The sequence below is a fragment of the Balaenoptera ricei genome, chromosome 19 (assembly GCF_028023285.1).
Source record: "Balaenoptera ricei isolate mBalRic1 chromosome 19, mBalRic1.hap2, whole genome shotgun sequence".
Lineage (NCBI taxonomy): Eukaryota > Metazoa > Chordata > Mammalia > Artiodactyla > Balaenopteridae > Balaenoptera > Balaenoptera ricei.
This window is the reverse complement of record NC_082657.1, coordinates 49,330,621-49,350,486: the sequence shown is the minus strand read 5'-3', so window position 1 is coordinate 49,350,486 and position 19,866 is coordinate 49,330,621. Positions and strand designations below refer to the sequence as shown.

The following is a 19,866-nucleotide window of genomic DNA, read 5'->3' as shown; positions in this document are numbered from 1 at the left end:
CTTACATCTTTGTCTGATGTCTCACTTTAGTATGTCATAGCTACTGAATCTTGGTGAGTCAGCTAGAAACTTCCAAGTTATACTCATGAATCACTTATCCCAAAACTGCATCACACTTTCCTTACTGAACACACCACCACATCTTGAATACTGTTCAGGATAGTTTGAGCTTTAGTTGTTTAAATTTAAATTTATATTTAAAATACTAAAAATTTTAAACGTTTTTACAATCAATATTAAATTTACTACCATATTTTGTCAGTGTCTGCACTCATCATCTATTTATCTCATGCCTTCCCTTTGAATTTACCTTCCTTTGTTGTTTTCTTTCTTCTTTTTTCTTTGTTTTTTGGAGGGGTGTTGCTTTTTATTTTTTATTTTTTTAAATGAAATTCATGCCCACTCTTTTTTATTCATTTATTTATTTTTGGCTGCATTGGGTCTTCATTGCTGCGCGCAGGCTTTCCTTAGTTGTGATGAGCGGGGGCTGCTCTTCGTTGTGGTGTGCAGGCTTCTCATCACAGTGGCTTCTCTTGTTGCGGAGCACAGGCTCTAGGTGCGCGGGCTTCAGTGGTTGTGGCACACGGGCTTAGTTGCTCCACGGCATGTGGGATCTTCCCGGACCAGGGCTTGAATCTGTGTTCCCTGCGATAGCAGGCAGATTCTTAACCACTGTGCCACCAGGGAAGCCCAAGGGATGTTGTTCTTTAGATATACATTTTTAGTAGTCCTTTCAGTGAGGATATATGCCAGCTCATTAAGTCTTTTTTTTTTTTTTTTTTACTTATTTTTTGGCTGCACTGGGTCTTCCTTGCTGCGTGCGGGCTTTCTCTAGTTGCGGTGAGTGGTGGCTACTCTTCATTGCAGTGCACAGGCTTCTCATTGAGGTGTCTTCTCTTGTTGTGGAGCATGGGCTCTAGGTGCGCAGGTTTCAGTAGTTGCAGCATGCAGGCTCAGTAGTTGCAGCATGCGGGCCCTAGAGCACACGGGCTTCAGTAGTTGCGGTGCATGGGTTCAGTAGTTGCGGTGCATAGGCTCTAGGGCACACGGGCTTCAGTAGTTATAGTGCGTAAGCTCAGTAGTGGTGGCTCACGGCCTCTGGAGCGCAGGCTCAGTAGTTGTGGCGCACGGGCTTAGTTGCTCCGCAGCATGTGGGATCTTCCCAGACCAGGGATCGAACCCGTGTCCCCTGCAATGGCAGGCGGATTCTTAACCACTGTGCCACCAGGGAAGTACCAGTCTTTTTTTCTTTTTTTGGTTGCACCGCGGCAGTGAAAGCACCCAGTCCTAACCACTGGACCACCAGGGAACTCCCTCATTGGGCTTTATATGTCTGAAAATGTCCTATTTTGCCTTGACTCTTGTAAAGTAATTCAGTTGGATATAGAATACAGGTTGACATTTATTTTCTCTCAGCAATTTTGCAAATAGTCTTCTACACATATTGTTGATGAAAAGAAAGCTGTTGTCAGCCTGTCAATTCTTTGCAGGTAATCTTTTCTCTCTGGAAGCTTCTGTGATTTGCTCCTTCATGTTCTGCAATGTGTCTACGTGTCAACTTATTTTTATTTATCCTGTTCAGTACCCAGTGTCTTTTCAATCTGAACACTCATGTCTGTCTTTATTTCTAGAAAAATCTCAACCGTTATTTCTTCAGATATTGCTTATCCATTCTCCTTTACTCTCTTCTCTGGGACTGCTATTAGATGTATACCGGACCCTCCCTTATGGGCTACCTTATACGTTTTATCTGTGAAATTCTTCAGTACGTGCGTTGGTTCATTACATTCAGCTGTAACATAGTGGCTTAAAAACACAGCATCAGTCCAGGAGTGCTACAGCAGCTCCGCCCTGCCACCAGGGGCCCAGGCGCCTCCTGCGTTCCAGAAGGCCACACTCAGCAAATGCTTGCAGTTTCCAGCCACCATATGACTGCTCCATCTCCAACACCAAGAGACTGTGTTCCATAAAGGAAGGAAACACAGGGCAAAGGGTCAAGCCACCCACGTCTCTCCCACTTTAAAGGCCTTTCCCAAAAGTCCCACCTGCAAACTTCTGTTTATATTTATTAGCCACCACTAGCTACAAGGGAGGCTGGGGAGTTTTTGATCTTGGTCCCATCACCACCCTGAACAAAATTCTATTCTATTAGTGAGGGAAGAGAGAGAATGGACAAGAATTACGTAAATGGGAGGTTTGTTTTTCTTTCTCTTCCTTGCTGTTTCCCACTTCCTCTCCGCCAATCCTCCAACCTTGTCCTCACTCTCACCTTCTCCCTTTGGAGAAATTTCACTTACTTTCTTCATTATCCTTCAGCCCCCAAGACCAGAACCAGGTCTCATATTGGCAGTGGTGGGTTCCTGCTCCACGGATGATACTGGAGTGACACACATTCATTTATTAGGCCAGTTGGGGCTTGTTCATTTCCTAGTCACAGGGCATACAACTGGGTCCACCCATCTGTTTAGAACCATAGCCAGGAACAAGCCTTGGTTCCAGTCAGTGGTTTACAGAAGTTTTTGGTTTGGGTTTTTGTTTGTTTTTTTCCATCTTTTTATCAGGAGCTAAGAATACCACTCATTTCCTAGCTTCAAGCAATAAGCTTGGGCCAGGTCCCCCATCATAACCAGAGTACTTTTAGACCCAAATACTTATAGGAGCTAAACCCCTAGGCTGCCACCTTTCAGACCCAGAGCCCAGTAGGCCCTCACCACTTACATTTCTATTCCACATTCCTAAGTCCAGCTATGTCCTTTCATAAGTTTATTTTTTAAATATATGTATTTTGTCTATATTGCTGTGTATCTGGATCAAACTGGCTATCTCAAAGCATGATTCACAAAGTCATTTTGTCTGGAAGTTCCCTTAAATTCAGATTGTTTTATGATCTTCAAGATTCAAAATAAAGGAAATAAAATTATGTATAACTTCCTATAAACATTAACATTATCTGTTTTCCAGTCATCTATCTCTGTTTAAAGAACTGGAACTGCCTTTCCTTGTGGTGGCCCCCAAGCTTTCCTATGATGGGGAATTCTCTAGTGCAGATGCAAGAAATGGCAGGTTTCTCTGGCTGCTGGGTAGGAGCTTATGACCACCCCAGACTCTGAATTTCAGTCTAAAGGGGGAAAAAGAGAAACAGGAAAGAATCTATTTTGGAGGGGATGCTAACAGCTACTTCTAGTTTACAAAGGCAGCTTCTAGTGGTAGCATCCTCTGTCTACCCTTGGTGGTACCAATGAGAGAGCATTTAGTACCTAGCAGTGGAGGCAGGGGTTTCTCCAACAGACGGGTCCTGCAGCAGAATTTGGGGCATGGATAGTCTTTGGACCTCCCAGGGAGTCTGTGATGTACATGAACTTGCTTTATGCTTAAATTAGCCTGAGTGGTTTTGTTTAAACCTAAGAACACAAAAACTTTGTGATGTAATCTTTAATAATGCTCATATTGGCTTATTTGAAAAGATGTGAAAAAAGCTCTGAAAAGCATATGTGATATTTTTTTAATTAAGATGATCAAAGGAAGAATAATTCATCTTTGTGGGTCTTACCTTTCCCCCAACCAGAGGCAAAATGTGCATCTTTCCAGTCTGACAATCCTTCACTGAGGAAACGATGAGGCAGGTGCCACAGAGAACAACCAGGCGTTCAGCCCACTTATGCAGCTGGGTCTTTCCCTTTCGTACATTATAGATGCCAGACAGAAGGATTCGATCCAGATGATCCATCTGGCACGGTTTTTCTGAAAAGCAAAGAGTACTTCAAAAGCCACCATTAAAGTAGCATAAAAATAATGAAAGGGAAAAAGAAAGTATTACATGTTAACATTCAGCAGCCCGAATACAGATTTAAGTAACCAAGCAATATAAGTATTACAAAATAAGCTCTCAGTCTTAAAATGTTGTCCATCCCTAAGTTATATAATGGGAGCACTACGAATTTTGGTCTAGAGAACAACATGTTATTTTGGATGCCGTTGTTAATCCTTCCAACAGTCATATCTCCCATGTACACAAAGAAAGACAGAACGACAGAGTGGTTAAGATCATGGACGTGGGAGTCAGACACTCAAACCTGAGTTTGAATCTTGGTTCTGCCACTCACTTTGTTTCCTTGAACTACATAATCTCACTGACCTTGACTTTCCTCATTTATAGAGTTTGGATCTTAATACTATCTACCTTCAGAGGGTTCTTATAAAAAATTAAGATAATGAATGTAAAATACTAAGCATAGTTTTAGATACAAAACAAGTATGGAATAAGTGACAGCCACTATTGTTGTGTTTAGTCTATTCTAGAATGAAGAAATGAACAACTAGTCCTGTACACAATCCTCCATCATTCTGCTCTTTGTGAAGAAAAGCTTTCAGCTGATATTTCAGTCAACTATCCCAATCATGGTGGCAGAAGCAATACATGCATGCAAGAGCTTCTCTATTTCTTGCCACCCTTTAGAAATCTTTATATGACTGAGGTGTAGTGAACAAAACAGAGCATTATGATAGAAGAGATGTTCTTGGTTAAAGCACTACTAGAAACAGACAGTAACTCTACACAGAAATGAACAGGAGCAGCAACAGTATGAGGCTGTGCAAACAGCAATAAATGGGGAACTGAGAAAACTGGGTTGTACTCAGTATTATTACATAATTGATGATGGAACCCTGGGCATTGCTTTGCCCTATTAACTATGTTTTTCCCATATAAAGAAATAAAGAAATGGGCTAGCTTACTTCAAAGCTTTTAAAACTTTGTATGTTAACACCAGATGTATGGAAGTGTCATTTCTCTTTCTATTCTAGGCTAATCCTTTCATCTCTTTTCTAAATTCCACCTTCCTTGGGGAGTTTGGTTCTTCATTCTTCTCACTCTTCAACTCCACCCTCCCTATTGTTTCTATCAAAGCTACAAAAACACTCAAGTTTTCTCCCATTCCTTCTCATTCTCAACAGAATTCCTTTAGTTGACGCATTCTCCAATTCCTATGTGCCCAAGAATTATCTAAGAATTAGTTTAAAATGCAGAACGCCAAGACCTATCCACAGAGAGTCTAATTCAGAGGGTCTGGGATGGAACATAGGAAAATGTATTTTTAACAAGTATCCCAAGTAATTTAAACGCAGATGGCCCATAAACCATATTTTAAGAAACTGTAAGTTTAACCTTTTGAGGCTCTTTTCTTCTCATTTGTGCTTCTATATTAGCTATCTCTGTTACCTCACCTTTTATTTACTCAATTTACTTCAATCTGGCTTCCACTTCCCCAAAACTACACTATTCATATGTTGATAAGGGCTTTCAAATTTCTATCTCCTGCCCCAATCTTCCCTTAGTTCTGATCTTATACATCCAACTGCCTGCTAGACATGTCCAACAGATGTCCCCATTCACCTCAAATTTACAGATTCATAGACTCATAGACATAGAAAACAAACTTACGGTTGCCAAAGGGGAAAAGGGCGGGGGGGATAAATTTGGAATTTGGTGTTAACAGATACAGACCACTATATATAAAATAGATAAACAACAAGGACCTACTGTATCGCAAAGGGAACTATATTCAGTATCTTATAAGAATCTGTAGTGGAAAAGTATCTGAGGGGAGTTCCCTGGTGGTCCAGTGGTTAGGATTTGGCTCTTTCACTGCCATGGCCAGCGTTCATTCCCTGGTCAAGGAACTGAGATCCCACAAGCCACATGGCACGGCACCCCCCCACACACACAAAATAAGTATCTGAAAAAGAATACACACACACACACACACATAAAACTGAATCACTTTGCTGTAAACCTGAAACACTGTAAATCAACTATACTTCAACAAAAAAATAAAATTAAAAAAAATTTTACAGATTCAAAACCAGTATCAGAATGAAAAGTAAAACTATCTCTATTTGAAAATAATATGATCTTGTGTATAGAAAATTACCTTCCTAGGTAAGTCACACCAAAAAAATACTATTATACCTAATAAATGAGTTCAGAAAGGTTGCAGGATACAAGATTTTTAAAACATCAGTTGTATTTCTATGCACTAGAAATAAACAATTCAAAAGTGAAATTAAGAAATCAATTGCATTTATAATAGCATCAAAAAGAATAAAATGAAAATAGTACAAAACTTGTATACTGAAACTATAAAACATAGTTGTAAGAAATTATAAAAGACATAAATGAATGGAAAGACAGCCAGTGTCCCTGGGAACAAAGACTTAATATTGTTAAGATGGCAAAACCCCCCCAAATTGATTTACAGATTTAATGCAATCCCTATCAAAATTCTAGATAACTTCATGACAGAAACTGACAAACTGATCCAAAAATTCCCATAGAATGCAATGGACTCAGAACAGCTTGAACAGTTGAAAAACAGCCTTTTCAACTCAAAACAATCTTGAAAGAGAAAAACAAAATTGGAGGACTCATATTTCCCAATTTCAAGACTTACTACAAAGTAAGGAGCTGGCATATAAAGTGCAGTTCTGATATAAGGATAGACATAAAGCAATAGAATAGAATTGAGAGTTCACCAAAAAACCCCTACTTTATGGACAACTGATTTTTGACAAGGGTGCCAAGATAATTCGATGGGGAAGGAATAGTCTTGTCAACAAATGGTGCTGGGAATTCTGGATATCCACATGCTAAAGAAAGAAGTTGAATCCCTAACCTCACACCACATACAAAAATTAATTCAAAATGGATTATAGACCTAAATGTAAGAACTAAAACTATAAAACTTTAAAAGAAAAGATAGGAATAAATCTTGTGAATTTAGACTAGGCAATGGTTTCTTAGATATTGACATAAAAAGCACAAGTGGCGAAAAAGAAAATACAGATAAACTGGACTTTGAAAATAAAAGTCTGTGTGCTTCAACAGACACCATCAAGAAAGTGAAAAGAAGACTCACAAAACAGGAGAGAATATTTGCAAATCATATACCTAATAAGAGACTTGCATCCAAAATAAAGAACTATTACAATTCAGCAATAAAAAGACAAATAATCCCATTAAAAATTGGGCAAAGGATTTGAACAGGTATTTCCCCAAAGAAGATATACAAAAGACCAACAAGCACATGAAAAGATGCTCAACCTCATTAGTTATTAGATAAATGTAAATGAAAACTACGAGATACCAGTTTACACGCACTAGGATGACTATAATCAAAAAAGACAAACAATAACAAGTGTTGGCAGGAATGTAAAGAAATTAGAACCCTTCATGGTTGGGGGGATTATGAAATGGTGCAGTCACTTTGGAAATCAGTCTGACAGTTCCTTAAAGCTTAAACATAGCGTCACCATATAATCCAGCAATTCTACTCCTACATCTACATCCAAGAGAACTGAAAACATATGTCCACACAAACACTTGTACATGAATGTTCACAGTAGCATTATTCATAATAGCCAAAAAGAGGAAACAACACAAATGTCCATCAACTGATGAGTGGATAAACAAAATGTGGTATATGCATACAATGGAATATTATTCAGCCATGAAAAGAAATTAAGTACTGATACATGCTACAAAATGGGTGAACCTTAAAACATTATGCTGAGTACAAGAAGCCGCCACAGATAGCCAAGTATGTATGATTCCATTTGTATCAATTGTTCAGAATAGGCAAATCTATACAGACAGAATGTAGATTCATGGTTGCCAGGTGTTGTGGGAGTGGGAAATAAGGAATGACTGCTAACAGATATGGGGGTCTCATTTTACAGTGATAAACATGTTCTAAAATTGGATAGCGGTGATGGTTGCACAACTCTCTGAATATACTAAAAAGCACTGAATTGTACACTTTTAAAGGGTGAATTTTATGGTATGTGAATTATATCTCAATGAAGCTGGGTTTTTTTTAATCTCATCATTTTCCCCAAACTTGCTATTGCATTTATATTCCCCATCCTGGTTAACAGCATGATATACTACAAAGTTAGCTACATCAAATAAAAATGGGACTTCATTATAGCTTCTCATGTTTCCAAATTGTCTAATAGTCTCTTTTGAAGTTTACGTGAAACAGATGTTATATCAATCGATGTACAATTCTTTGAGTCTCTCTTTCCTTGGCCTTATTTCTTTATATTTTATCACCGGGAAAACTCCTAAATCTATCCATCACCACTCTCAGAAAGGAACATTCAATTTGGGGGGGATAAGTTATTTATACATGAAATAACATGCTGTTTATTATTATTTTTGGAGGGTTTGCTAGATATTCAGAGTGCCTCAAGTCTCTGATCTTCTGAAAGTGGTAAAAAACAGAATGAGGAAGTTCTAACAAACGTTTGGAATGTCTAAGAGTTCTAATTAAAAAACAGACATATAATCACGAAAGCTAAGGTTCTAAGTGGAAAATTAGGGATAATTTTAATTTCCCTATATATTTATACTTTGAAATGTTCTATAAAGAAAATGGATTGCTTTTATAATTTAAAAAAAAAGTTTCTAAAAAAAAAAGGATCAAGGACAACCCTGTAGCAATGAATACGTCTACTGCCCATAGTACAGTCTCTAAATACCATTTTTCACTAAAATGAACCAGGAGTCCTTAGAAAAATAATCTATTCCTGGTGTGAGTCAGAGGATGAAAAGATCAAGAACTTAATGGAAAATCTAGAATGCTATCAAAGACAGTAGTTGGGTCATGTTGGAAGGACATAGAAAGCAACCTGAAAGAGCTCCCCCCAGCTGAGATGGGACAAATTGAGCATCAGAAAGAAAAATGGGTGCAAATGAATTGAAACAAATATAAACAAGCCCATGAGCTCATGATGATACTCAAAACAGACAATAAAAAATGAAGTCACACAGACAGATTGTGAATATAAACTGAAAGGCAAAGCAATATAGCTTCTAGAAAAGAATAAAGGGAAAGACTGTTAAATTGGACTATATCAAAATGAAATACCTCTTCTTTTTTTTTTTTAAGTGTAACTTTTTTTTTTTAAATTTATTTATTTATGTATTTATTTTTGGCTGTGTTGGGTCTTCGTTTCTGTGTGAGGGCTTTCTCCAGTTGCGGCGAGCGGGGGCCACTCTTCATCGCGGTGCGCGGGTCTCTCACTATCGCAGCCTCTCTTGTTGCGGAGCACAGGCTCCAGACATGCAGGCTCAGTAGTTGTGGCTCACGGGCTTAGCTGCTCCGCGGCATGTGGGATCTTCCCAGACCAGGGCTCGAACCCGTGTCCCCTGCATTGGCAGGCAGATTCTTAACCACTGCGCCACCAGGGAAGCCCTGAAATACTTCTTTTAATCAAAAGATGCCACTAAGGTTCTGGTTCTGAGTTACACAGAGAAAGCCCACTCTACCCTCTCTCTCCCACTGAATTCACCTATAAAACCTGGACAGAATATCTGGAGCACTGGTGAACCCCAAGCAGGCTAAACTCAACGAAATTCAAGCCCAGACACTTCATGATCAAACTGCTGAAAATTAAAGACAAAGGAAAAATCTTTAAAGAAGCCAGAGAAAGATGAAGCACTATTTATACAGGAACAATGGCTCAAATGACTTTATAAAGGGTGTGCAGGAGCTCTCTGTACTATCATTCCAACTGCTCTGAAAATCTAAAGCTAGTTCAAAATAAAAAGTTAAACAGACAAATAAATAAATACTGGCTGATACATTTGGGGGTAAAAATGAAACATTTACTTACATTTAAAGAGTAAAACAGGAAACCTCAAAACAAATTTCAAACTCGCCATAGCCACCCCCCCACCCAACACAAGAACACACTCTGTGATTTGAAGTATTTCAGTAGAAAATCTTGTGAAGCAGTGGTGGCTAAGCAATCCCACAATCTGGTTTCGTGACCCTGAACAAGTTCCTTATTTTTAGGCCTTAGTTTCCCAAGTTTAAGACCAAGGAGTTGGATTAGATGATCCCTAGTCTTTCCCAGTTCTCACATTTTATGGATCCCTCTTATTCTTCTAAACTGTTTCTCCATCAACTATATGGTAGAGTACCTTACAGGTTAAGAAGATGAGATTTAGGGTTTCCCTGGTGGCACAGTGGTTAAGAATCTGCCTGCCAATGCAGGGGACACGGGTTCGAGCCCTGGTCCGGGAAGATCCCACATGCCGTGGAGCAACTAAGCCCGTGCGCCACAACTACCGAGCCTGCACTCCAGAGCCCGCGAGCCACAACTAAAGAAGCCTGCCCACCTAGAGCCCGTACTCCGCAACAAGAGAAGCCACCGCAGTGAGAAGCCCGCGCACTGCAACAAAGAGTAGCCTCTGCTCGTCACAACTGGAGAAAGCCTGCGGGCAGCAACAAAGACCCAACTCAGCCAAAAATTAATTAATTAATTAATTAATTAAAAAAAAAAAAAAGAAGAGATTTAGAACCAGTTAAGACCTCTCCAGAGTAATAATATCTACCTACACGGCTGTAAGGATTAAATGAGAAAAGGTACATAGAGTGCTCAGCACCTTAGTACATGCTCAGCACATAGTAAGGGTATAAAACAAATGCTAGTTGTTATAATGAAAGTTCTGCCTTAAGCCTCCTTCTTTTCCTATATTTAAGTATTATTTTCAAGATAATCTTAACAACTTCCACGGATTTAACACTCCCATGTACCTGACTCCCAGATTTGTATTTCCAAAGCTCCTAGTTTCACACTTCCAACTACCTGCCAGACATCTCCAACTGGATGTCTACCACCATTTACGATTAAACATGCCTGAAACCAAGTCATCACCATCCCTGCAAACCAGATCCTTCTCACAACTCAAGTCCTGTCAGTCTCCCAAAGCCACCCAACCTCAAAACCTCAGAGCCGGCTTTGCCTCTTAGGTTCTCTTCCTCAACTCCTTTTTTCAATCAACCATCAACACTTACTGACTATTCCTTCAAAAAGTCTCTACACGAATGATTCCTTCCCATTCCCTAGTTCAGATCCCTACTAATTCATGCCTGAATTATTATTCACTCTGGTGCCAGATTCATCTTTCTCAGGCGCACTTGGATCCCATCACTTCCTGCTACCATCTGTCAAATGAAGGCTAAACTCCTGATATTGTACTCAAGGCCCAAAACAATCTGGACTCAAATTTTCTCTGTGTGTGATTCACAGAACATGCACTGAAATTCCTAATACCCCACCTCTGTCCTCCTTTTCCATTCTGATTATTGAAATTCTGTCGATTTTTAAAGAACCAACCCAAATACTACTTCTTCAGAAAGATTTCTTTGATTCTAGAGATCTCCCTGATTTTTCAGAGAAGAAAAGTGAATGGGAACTTCCTGATCGACTATCAGAATCTATCATATAGGTATACTAAAAATAGTGTTGGTATTAGCATAAGACAAACACATCAATGTAATAGGATAGAGTCCAAAAATAGACCCCCGCCTGTATAGGAACTTAATAATAATAAAGGTGATGCTTCAAATCAGCAGGAAAAGGATGAGCTATTTCATAAGTATTGTTGGAACAACTGGCTATCAACAGAGAAAAAAGGAAGTTAGATCCCTACCTCATATCACATTCTAAAAATATAAAAGTACTAGAAGAAAATATAGAGTATGTTTATGAGCTAGGATAGGGAAGGAATGTAAAGGTATTAAAGGAAAAGACTGGCTAAATCTGATTAAATAAAACTTCTGCACAATAAAAAACTACGTAAAACTACAAAACAAGTTACAGGCTGGAAAAAAAATGTGTCACAAATACAGTATACAGAGGATGTATATTCAGAATATATACAAAAGTCCTTCTGATCAATATGAAAAAGGATAAACAACAGAAATATCCAGGGTTAATTCAAAGGAGAAGAAAACTTAAAGATCAATGTAAATATGACACAATATTCAACCATACTAGTAATCAGGTAAACAAAATCAAAACAATGAGACCAACATTTAATCCATTAGATTAGTAAAAGTTTTAAATGCTAATAATATTAAAAGGTGATATTGTGAGCAAAGGGGTACTCTGATATACTGATGGGATATACTTTTGTTTTGCAGTAGTAACTATTAGTATTTTAAATGAGAATAAATATCCTATGACCCAATAACTTCATGTTTAGAGATTTACTCTGAAGAAACACAGGTGCAGGGACTTCCCTGGTGGCACAGTGGTTAAGAATCTGCCTGCCAATGCAGGGGCCATGGGTTCGAGCCCTGGTCTGGGAAGACCCCACATGCCGTGGAGCAACGAAGCCCGTGCGCCACAACTACTGAGCCTGCGCTCTAGAGCCTGCAAGCCACAATGACTGAGCCCACGAGCCACAACTACTGAAGCCCACGTGCCTAGAGCCCATGCTCCTCAACAAGAGAAGTCACTGCAATGAGAAGCCTGCGCACTGCAACAAAGAGTAGCCCCTGCTCACCGCAACTAGAGAAAGCCTGTGCGCAGCAATGAAGACCCTATGCAGCCAAAAATAAATAAATTTAAAAAAATAAATAAAATTAAAATTCCAATTACATCATTTAAAAAAAAAAGAAACACAGGTGCACAAAGATGCAATTTTACTACAGTGTTATTTGTAATAGTCCATCACTAGGGAAATTGTTATATAAACTATAATACATACATGACATCCAATAGTACGCAACAAAGAAATGCATATAGAAGATAGTTAAGAGAAGTCCTCCAAAACACTGTTGGGAGAAAAAAAGGATGAAGACCAACACCAAATGACAGCATTTATGTAAACAAAATATATTTCTGCAAATACACATTAGATAGGAATAAAAGTTAGAAAATTCTCAACAGGTATATACCAAATTGATTGTTACATCATAATTATCACATTATATATCACTGCTTAATAGATAACCACTATCTGTATATACTTGTATTAACTCAAACATTCTACTTGTAGGAATCACTTCCTCCCTCTACCCTAGAGGTCAGCCATTCTCTTCACTTTTATAATAATCATTTCCTTGTTTTCTTTATGTTTCTGCTATTCATGTGTTAGTTATAGCATTTTTAACTACTGTAACAAAAAGAATATACTGGCCCAAACACAAGAGAAATGTAATTCTCTGTTAGGGTGGGCAGTCTGGGTTACCAGGGGTCAACTCTGTCGAGAAACTCCTGCTGATGGTGGCTCTGCCATTTTCAACATATGACTTCAATATTGCTCTTGATGACTGCCTTCCTACCCTACAGAAGAGGAAAAGAGCAAGAAGTATGCATGGGAGGCTTTAGGAACCAGGTATAAAAGTGGCACACAACAATTCCACTCCATACCACTGAAGAAAATTTTGTCACAGGTGCACACCAAACTGCACAAAAGACTGAGAAACAAGATGTAGCTGGGCAGTCATGTGCCCACCTCTAAGTCTTATTACGGAAGAAGGAAAGAGCAGCTTTGGATGGACAGAGAGTGGTACTGTCACACATCTCTAAACAATATGGCTGAGTTTTGCCTGTTTTCGAACTTTAAATGAATGGAAACATACTATATATGCAATTGTTTTGTATTTGGTTTCTTTTTTTTTATTTTTTTGTATTTGGTTTCTTTTGTTTGTGTTTATGCTCCTTGGATGAAACTGTCTCAAACAACGTGTACAGAGAATACCAGACAGAAAGAAATGCTCAGGCTGGGTGCTATGCTACCTGAGCTATTCAGCCCCACAACTACAACTTCACTAGCAAATCACACCTTCTAGATGCCACTTCCTCTTACACAATAAGGAGCTGATTAATGGGCTCTCTTAATCTCTGTGATTGATCATACTACCTACTCATCTTTAGTTACACACATTATTTCAAGGCTTTTATATCATGAATCTGTACTGAGTCACTCCACTCACTTTCCCCCAGCACCCACCCCAGCAAGACTGATAACTAGCATTTGCACAATGGCCCCTGGAGTACCGGAGACGTTTCATATACAGCAAACAAAGCAAAACACTGGTTTGAACTTAGGCCCTCTGACCCTGGCCTCATTAACACTATATTCTAAGCTAAAGCACCAAAGACTCTATGCAAGAAATATTGAAAGCTGATTGCTAAGCTATTTGCTTCAAAAAGAATACTTCAAATTCTTTACAACTCCTCTCTTCAAAAGGAGAGGCCTAAAAAAAAAAAAAGGTGAGGGCTATTTCCCTTCTCTATAGTGTGGGCTGTATTTGGTGACTCAATTCTAATAAACAGAAAGTGGTGAAAACGATGGTGACTTATGAGGCTAGGTCATAAAAACACTGATGCCTCTGTGTGTTGTGTGTATGTGTGTGTGTGTTGTGTGTTTGTGTGCACATGCATGCATGCGCTCATGTGCATGTGTGTGTGTCTCATCACTGGGGGCAGCTAGCTGCCACATCGAGAAGACGCTTAGGCAGCCCTAGAGAAGGGTCCACATAGTGAGCAACTGAGATCTCCTGCCAAAAACTGGTGAGAAACTGGGGCCTTCTACCAACAGCCACATGAGTGAGCCATGTTAGAAGTGAATCTTCCAGCCCCACACAAGCCTTCAGATGACTGCAGCTTCAGCCAATATAATGAGTACTATCTCATTGAGACTCAAGCCAAAACCATCCAGCTAAATTCCTCCTAGATTTCTGACCCACAGAAACTGTATGATATAATCGGGACTTCCGTGGCGATCCAGAGGTTAAGACTCCGTGCTACCACTGCCGGAGGCGTGGGTTTGATCCCTGGTCAGAGAACTAACAGCCCACACGCTGCGCATGGCACGGCCAAAAAATAAAAATAAATTAAAAAATAAATATTTAATATCATTTTAAGTCACTAAATTTTTTTAATTTTTATTTATTTTTTGGCTGCGTTGGGTCTCCACTGCTGCACGCGGGCTTTCTCTAGTTGCAGTGAGCAGGGCCTACTCTTCATTGCGGTGCCTGGGCTTCTCATTGAGGTGGCTTCTCTTGTTGCGAAGCATGGGCTCTAGGCGCATGGGCTTCAGTAGTTGCCGCACGCGGGCTCAGTAGTTGTGGCTCACGGGCTCTAGAGCACAGTCTCAGTAGTTGTGGCGCACGGGCTTAGCCGCTCTGCAACATGTGGGATTTTCCCAGACCAGGGATCAAACCCGTGTCCCCTGCATTGGCAGGTGGATTCTTAACCACTGTGCCACCAGGGAAGTCCTAAGTCATTAAATTTTGAGGCAATTTGTTACACAGCCAACAGAAAATACCCTTATCTATCTATCTACACACACATACATACTTTTTTTAACCTTTTATTTCTGGTGCCATATACATATATTGCCTATTTTCAAAAGTAACTAGCTTTAAAAACCTCTTTGCCAAATGTAGTTTTCTCACTCAAATTATACTAGCTTCTCTGAATTAAAAGAGCTCACTTTTGGAAATGTTCTCTGTTAAAGACCCCCCCCCCCCATATAGTAAGTGCTACAAACTGGAACTTTTTTAAAAAATTTATTTATTTTTGGCTGCGTTGGGTCTTCGTTGCTGCGCACGGGCTTTCTCTAGTTGTGGAGAGCGGGGTCTACTCTTCGTTGCGGTGCGCAGGCTTCTCATTGCGGTGGCTTCTCTTGCTGCAGAGCACGGACTCTAGGCATGCGGGCTTCAGTAGTTGTGGCTCGCGGGCTCTAGAGCGCAGCTTCAGTAGTTGCAGCGCACAGGCTTAGCTGCTCCGCGGCATGTGGGATCTTCCCAGACCAGGGATCGAACCCATGCCCCCTGCACTGGCAGGTGGATTCTATTTTTTTATTTTTATTTTTTTATTTTTGGCTGTGTTGGGTCTTCGTTTCTGTGCGAGGGCTTTCTCTAGTTGCGGCAAGCGAGGGCCACTCTTCATCGCGGTGCGCGGGCCTCTTCACTATCGCGGCCTCTCTTGTTGCGGAGCACAGGCTCCAGACGCGCAGGCTCAGTAGCTGTGGCTCACGGGCCTAGTTGCTCCGCGGCATGTGGGATCTTCCCAGACCAGAGCTCAAACCCGTGTCCCCTGCATTAGCAGGCAGATTCTCAACCACTGTGCCACCAGGGAAGCCCCGGCAGGTGGATTCTTAACCACTGTGCCACCAGGGAAGCCCCCCGAACTGTTACTCTTTTTGACTTTACTGGAAATATCCTCTTAAGGGAATATTAAGATCCTAGGCATGCTACAATTTATCAGGTGGTATTAATAAATTAATGCAATCATGCCAACTGTTGTGTATTATAACTGACTTCAAATGCAAATGAGCTTGCCAGCATCTCAAGGCTCAGCTTTCATCCCAGAATGAAAACATGGAGTGAAGAACTTATGTGCAACCACATATAGAGAGCATGTTACTATCCAAGATTTATTATTATTTTTTAACCAAGCTTTACAGTAATAGATCAGTTGTGTTCCTCAAATTAGTCTTAAAAGATTTTCCTCAGATTTAACATCAACCTAGCAACTATTCTCCCTCCATGAACTAACAAAGGAGAGAAATGAATGGAAATAAAATAAAACGAAACCAACTTTTAAGGAACATGTCAGAAAATATTGTTGTGATGAAAAATTATAAATAAAATCTTTTATGAAGTGCACTTAATAAAACTGGCTTGTGACGTGTGTCACAAGAGTTCAGATTAAATCAATAATTTGAGGAATGAGAGCAGGGAATCTTAGTAAATGGTTATGCCTACATATACTAGTAACTTAGTTACTAGTTCAACTGTTTGATACATGGGTCATATTAACTCAAAACTGTTAAGTGTTAAATAGCTCTGTTATTTACTAGCTGTATGACCTTGAACAAGTTTACCTCTCTGTCTCTGTAAAATGAGACAACAGTTCCTAGAACATAAGTTGGCTATACTGAGTAAACTGGGTAATTCATAAGCATAAAAGCACACAGTAAGCAGTCAAAAAATGGTACTCAGTAGTATTATTAGTTATTGATGTATATTTGGAGAGTAATATTCAGAAATATTCTGACTTCCTTAAGTCTAACTTTATGAGTAAAGTGATCAGGTGAAAAATAGTCAATAGGGGAAAATGCACCAAAAGAGAAGAGCATGTAAAATATCCAAGATTTTAAAGCTTACTAAATTCAACAATATACACGTCTGATGTGCTCATCAAATGTTAAGTCATATATGATAATGACCACCTACTTCAACATTCTCGAACTCTCCAGAAGTTCATGGACTTTATAAAGAACTTGAAAATATATAAAGCTATGATTTGATCAAGAGGCTGGCAAAAGTACGTAACAATTCTGTAAGTCAGCAAAACACCAGAACAAAAAGAGCAAAAATAAAAAGGGAAGGCTGTTTTTGCTGTTGTTTTCTAACTACATTAGTAAATTGGCTTAAAAACGGCTTTGGATAAAATATTTTTAAAAGGCTGAAGACAGACAGAGGTACAAATAATCAATTAAAAGTCATTAATGTATTCACACAGCCAATGATAAATCCTTACCACCATAAAATCGAAGCATACAGCCAAGGTCAGGATTTGCCGCCTCCTCCTGTATGCGCACAGGGTCATCAAACCCCAGCCCGGACAAGTAATCATAAACAATCTGAAGAGGTCGTTCAGTAGGTTCCAGTCTCCTGCTTACACAATTCAAAAGAAAAATATTTGGTAAGTAATAAACACACTTCGTTTGATTTTTAAAATCTTTTAATATGCTCTAGATTTTTACTTCTATATCAAGATTTTTCTCTAATATCACATGATACAACTAATCTAAACAAGCAGTGCTCAAAGTTTTTGGTCTCGGGATCCCTCTATAGTTTTTGAGGCCCCCAGAGAGCTTTTGTTTACACGGGGTGTATCTATTGACATTTACTGAATGAGAAACTAAACTTAAGAATTTCTAAATATTTATTTATTCATTTTAAAATAACAACAATAAACACATTACATGTTGACAAATATTTTTTGAAAACTACATTTTCAGAATAAAACAAATTTAGTGAGAAGACTTGCATTGTTTTGCATTTTATAAATCTCTTTAACAGCTGGTTTAATAGAAGACAGCTAGATTCTCAGATACGTAGCCTCCAGAAAACTCCATTGTATACTTATGAGACTGAAAGTGAAAAAGAAAATTAATATCTCATTATTATTATGAAAGAGTTTTGACCTCATGCACCTCTTCAAAAAGTCTTGGAGACCCCCAGAGGGCCCTTTGAGAACCTCTGGTTCAAACTTAAAGGCATCGAATTGAAATTATGAGATATAAAAGATGGTACCTGGCCATAACTGATTTCACATAAGCTGCAACACAATTATAAATGGAGACTTTGGGTTGCTGACTATATCCTATATATTTCCTCTGGCTTCACAGATGATTTTTCCATAAAAACTAGGAATTCCCCAGAAATCATTAGATTACATGGCTCTGACTGAAAGCTAGGTAAAACCAGAATGTTAGTAATCACCTGTGGCTTCTGGTGACACTGCATATTTTAAAATTACACAGACTTAAGGCGGCTCATTTACAATTCTTTTATCAGAAAGCAAACAGTCATAAATACAGCAGCTAAGAGCATGAGCTCCACAAGTCAGACTGCCTGGGCTTGAGTCTCACTTCTGCCACTTATCAACTGCATGTGTGCCCCTAGACAAGTTATTTAACCTCATTGTCTCAAATTCCTCACCAGTATAATGGGTAGTGCCTAACTCACAGAGTTGCTATTAGAAGTATTTATTTATTTGTTTACAAGAAGATATCACATAGTATATAAAGTGCTTAGCAAATTATTTGGCATGTAGTAGTGTTCAATAATGTACTGACATTATTCAAAAAATTCTTAGGAATGGAATAAATTTTAATTAGAATAAAAATAAAATGTCTCCCCTATCTGAAACAACAACCAAAAAACAAGTATAGGAAAGCCTGTATGTTTAAAAGATCTTGAAGAACATTATTCATATCCTAAAAGGATTCTGTTTAGAAAACTTAAGTCTTGTATTAACCAGAAGAAACACGATAAACCTTCCATCATGGCAAAAAGACATGAAGGAACTCTGTGTTTTGTGGTTAAAGAACTAGAAAATACTGGTTGGCAATATGCTTTAATTTAAAAAAACATGAAATGGGAATACTAGAAAGTGGAATATAAACAACTGTAAAAAAAAAAATGGTAATTTAGGAATGGAAATCATATTGATGAGTACAGAAAGTAAAAAATAAAAATAGGGACTTCCCTGGTGGTCCAGTGGCTAAGACTCCACGCTCCCAATGCAGGGGGCCAGGGCTCGATCCCTGGTCAGGGAACTAGATCTCACATGCCGCAACTAAGACCCAACACAGCCAAATAAATAAACATTTTTTTAAAAATCTAAAATAAATAAATAAATAAATAAAAATAAAAGTAAAACCACTACCTGGCCCCTCCTGACTGTTCAGTTCTGACTTTCAGTTTCCATCAACTCAGAACTGCTACATGGGGAATGACCAAAGAACTAAAAGCCTACAAAGACCAATAAATATTGAATTTAATAGAAATGAAAAATAAACTTTTCAGAATAAAAGTATCAGTTACAATTACTCTCTAGTCAAATAAAATAAAAATCCACAAAGGGCTGTGACAATATTAGGCACCTTCCCAGTACAATGGTAGAATTCTTCTAAGAAGGATGCATTTTAAGAGAGACTTCTAATAAACTATATCCTGGACGGGTCAGTTAGCCATGTAAGAGGAAGACTGACTGAAGGATTAACTTGAAGACAAGGTGACCAAGGGCATAAAGAGCTCTCTCTACCTTCCAATGTCAAGAAGGATTAGACTTCCTCTATCTAGATTGCTCCAAAGAATAGGACTAGGACCAAGGAGAAGTTGCACAGGTAGACTTGATTAAAAAATGAGGAAGAAAAAAAAAAAAAAATGAGGAAGAACCTTAATGATTAGAGATGCCCAATAATGAAACAGACTACCTCTCAAAATAGCTCACAGAGAGCTAGAGAGCCCTCTGTCACGGACA

At 38.9% G+C, this 19,866-nt stretch overlaps 1 protein-coding gene across 4 annotated transcripts in view; it reads right to left on the bottom strand.

Moving 5' to 3' along the window:
* The window catches only part of PHLPP2 (PH domain and leucine rich repeat protein phosphatase 2), a 73,053-nt gene that overhangs the window by 37,697 nt on the left and 15,490 nt on the right, over positions 1-19,866 (bottom strand). For 3 of the 4 annotated variants that reach the window (XM_059903731.1, XM_059903732.1, XM_059903733.1), the window contains 2 exons: positions 17,353-17,486; positions 3,551-3,741 (listed from right to left, as the gene is read on the bottom strand). In XM_059903731.1, the coding sequence (XP_059759714.1) occupies positions 3,551-3,741; positions 17,353-17,486 (325 nt within the window). Of the gene's footprint in view, positions 1-3,550; positions 3,759-17,352; positions 17,487-19,866 lie in introns of those variants that run through there. The other variant, XM_059903735.1, reaches the window with a different exon arrangement.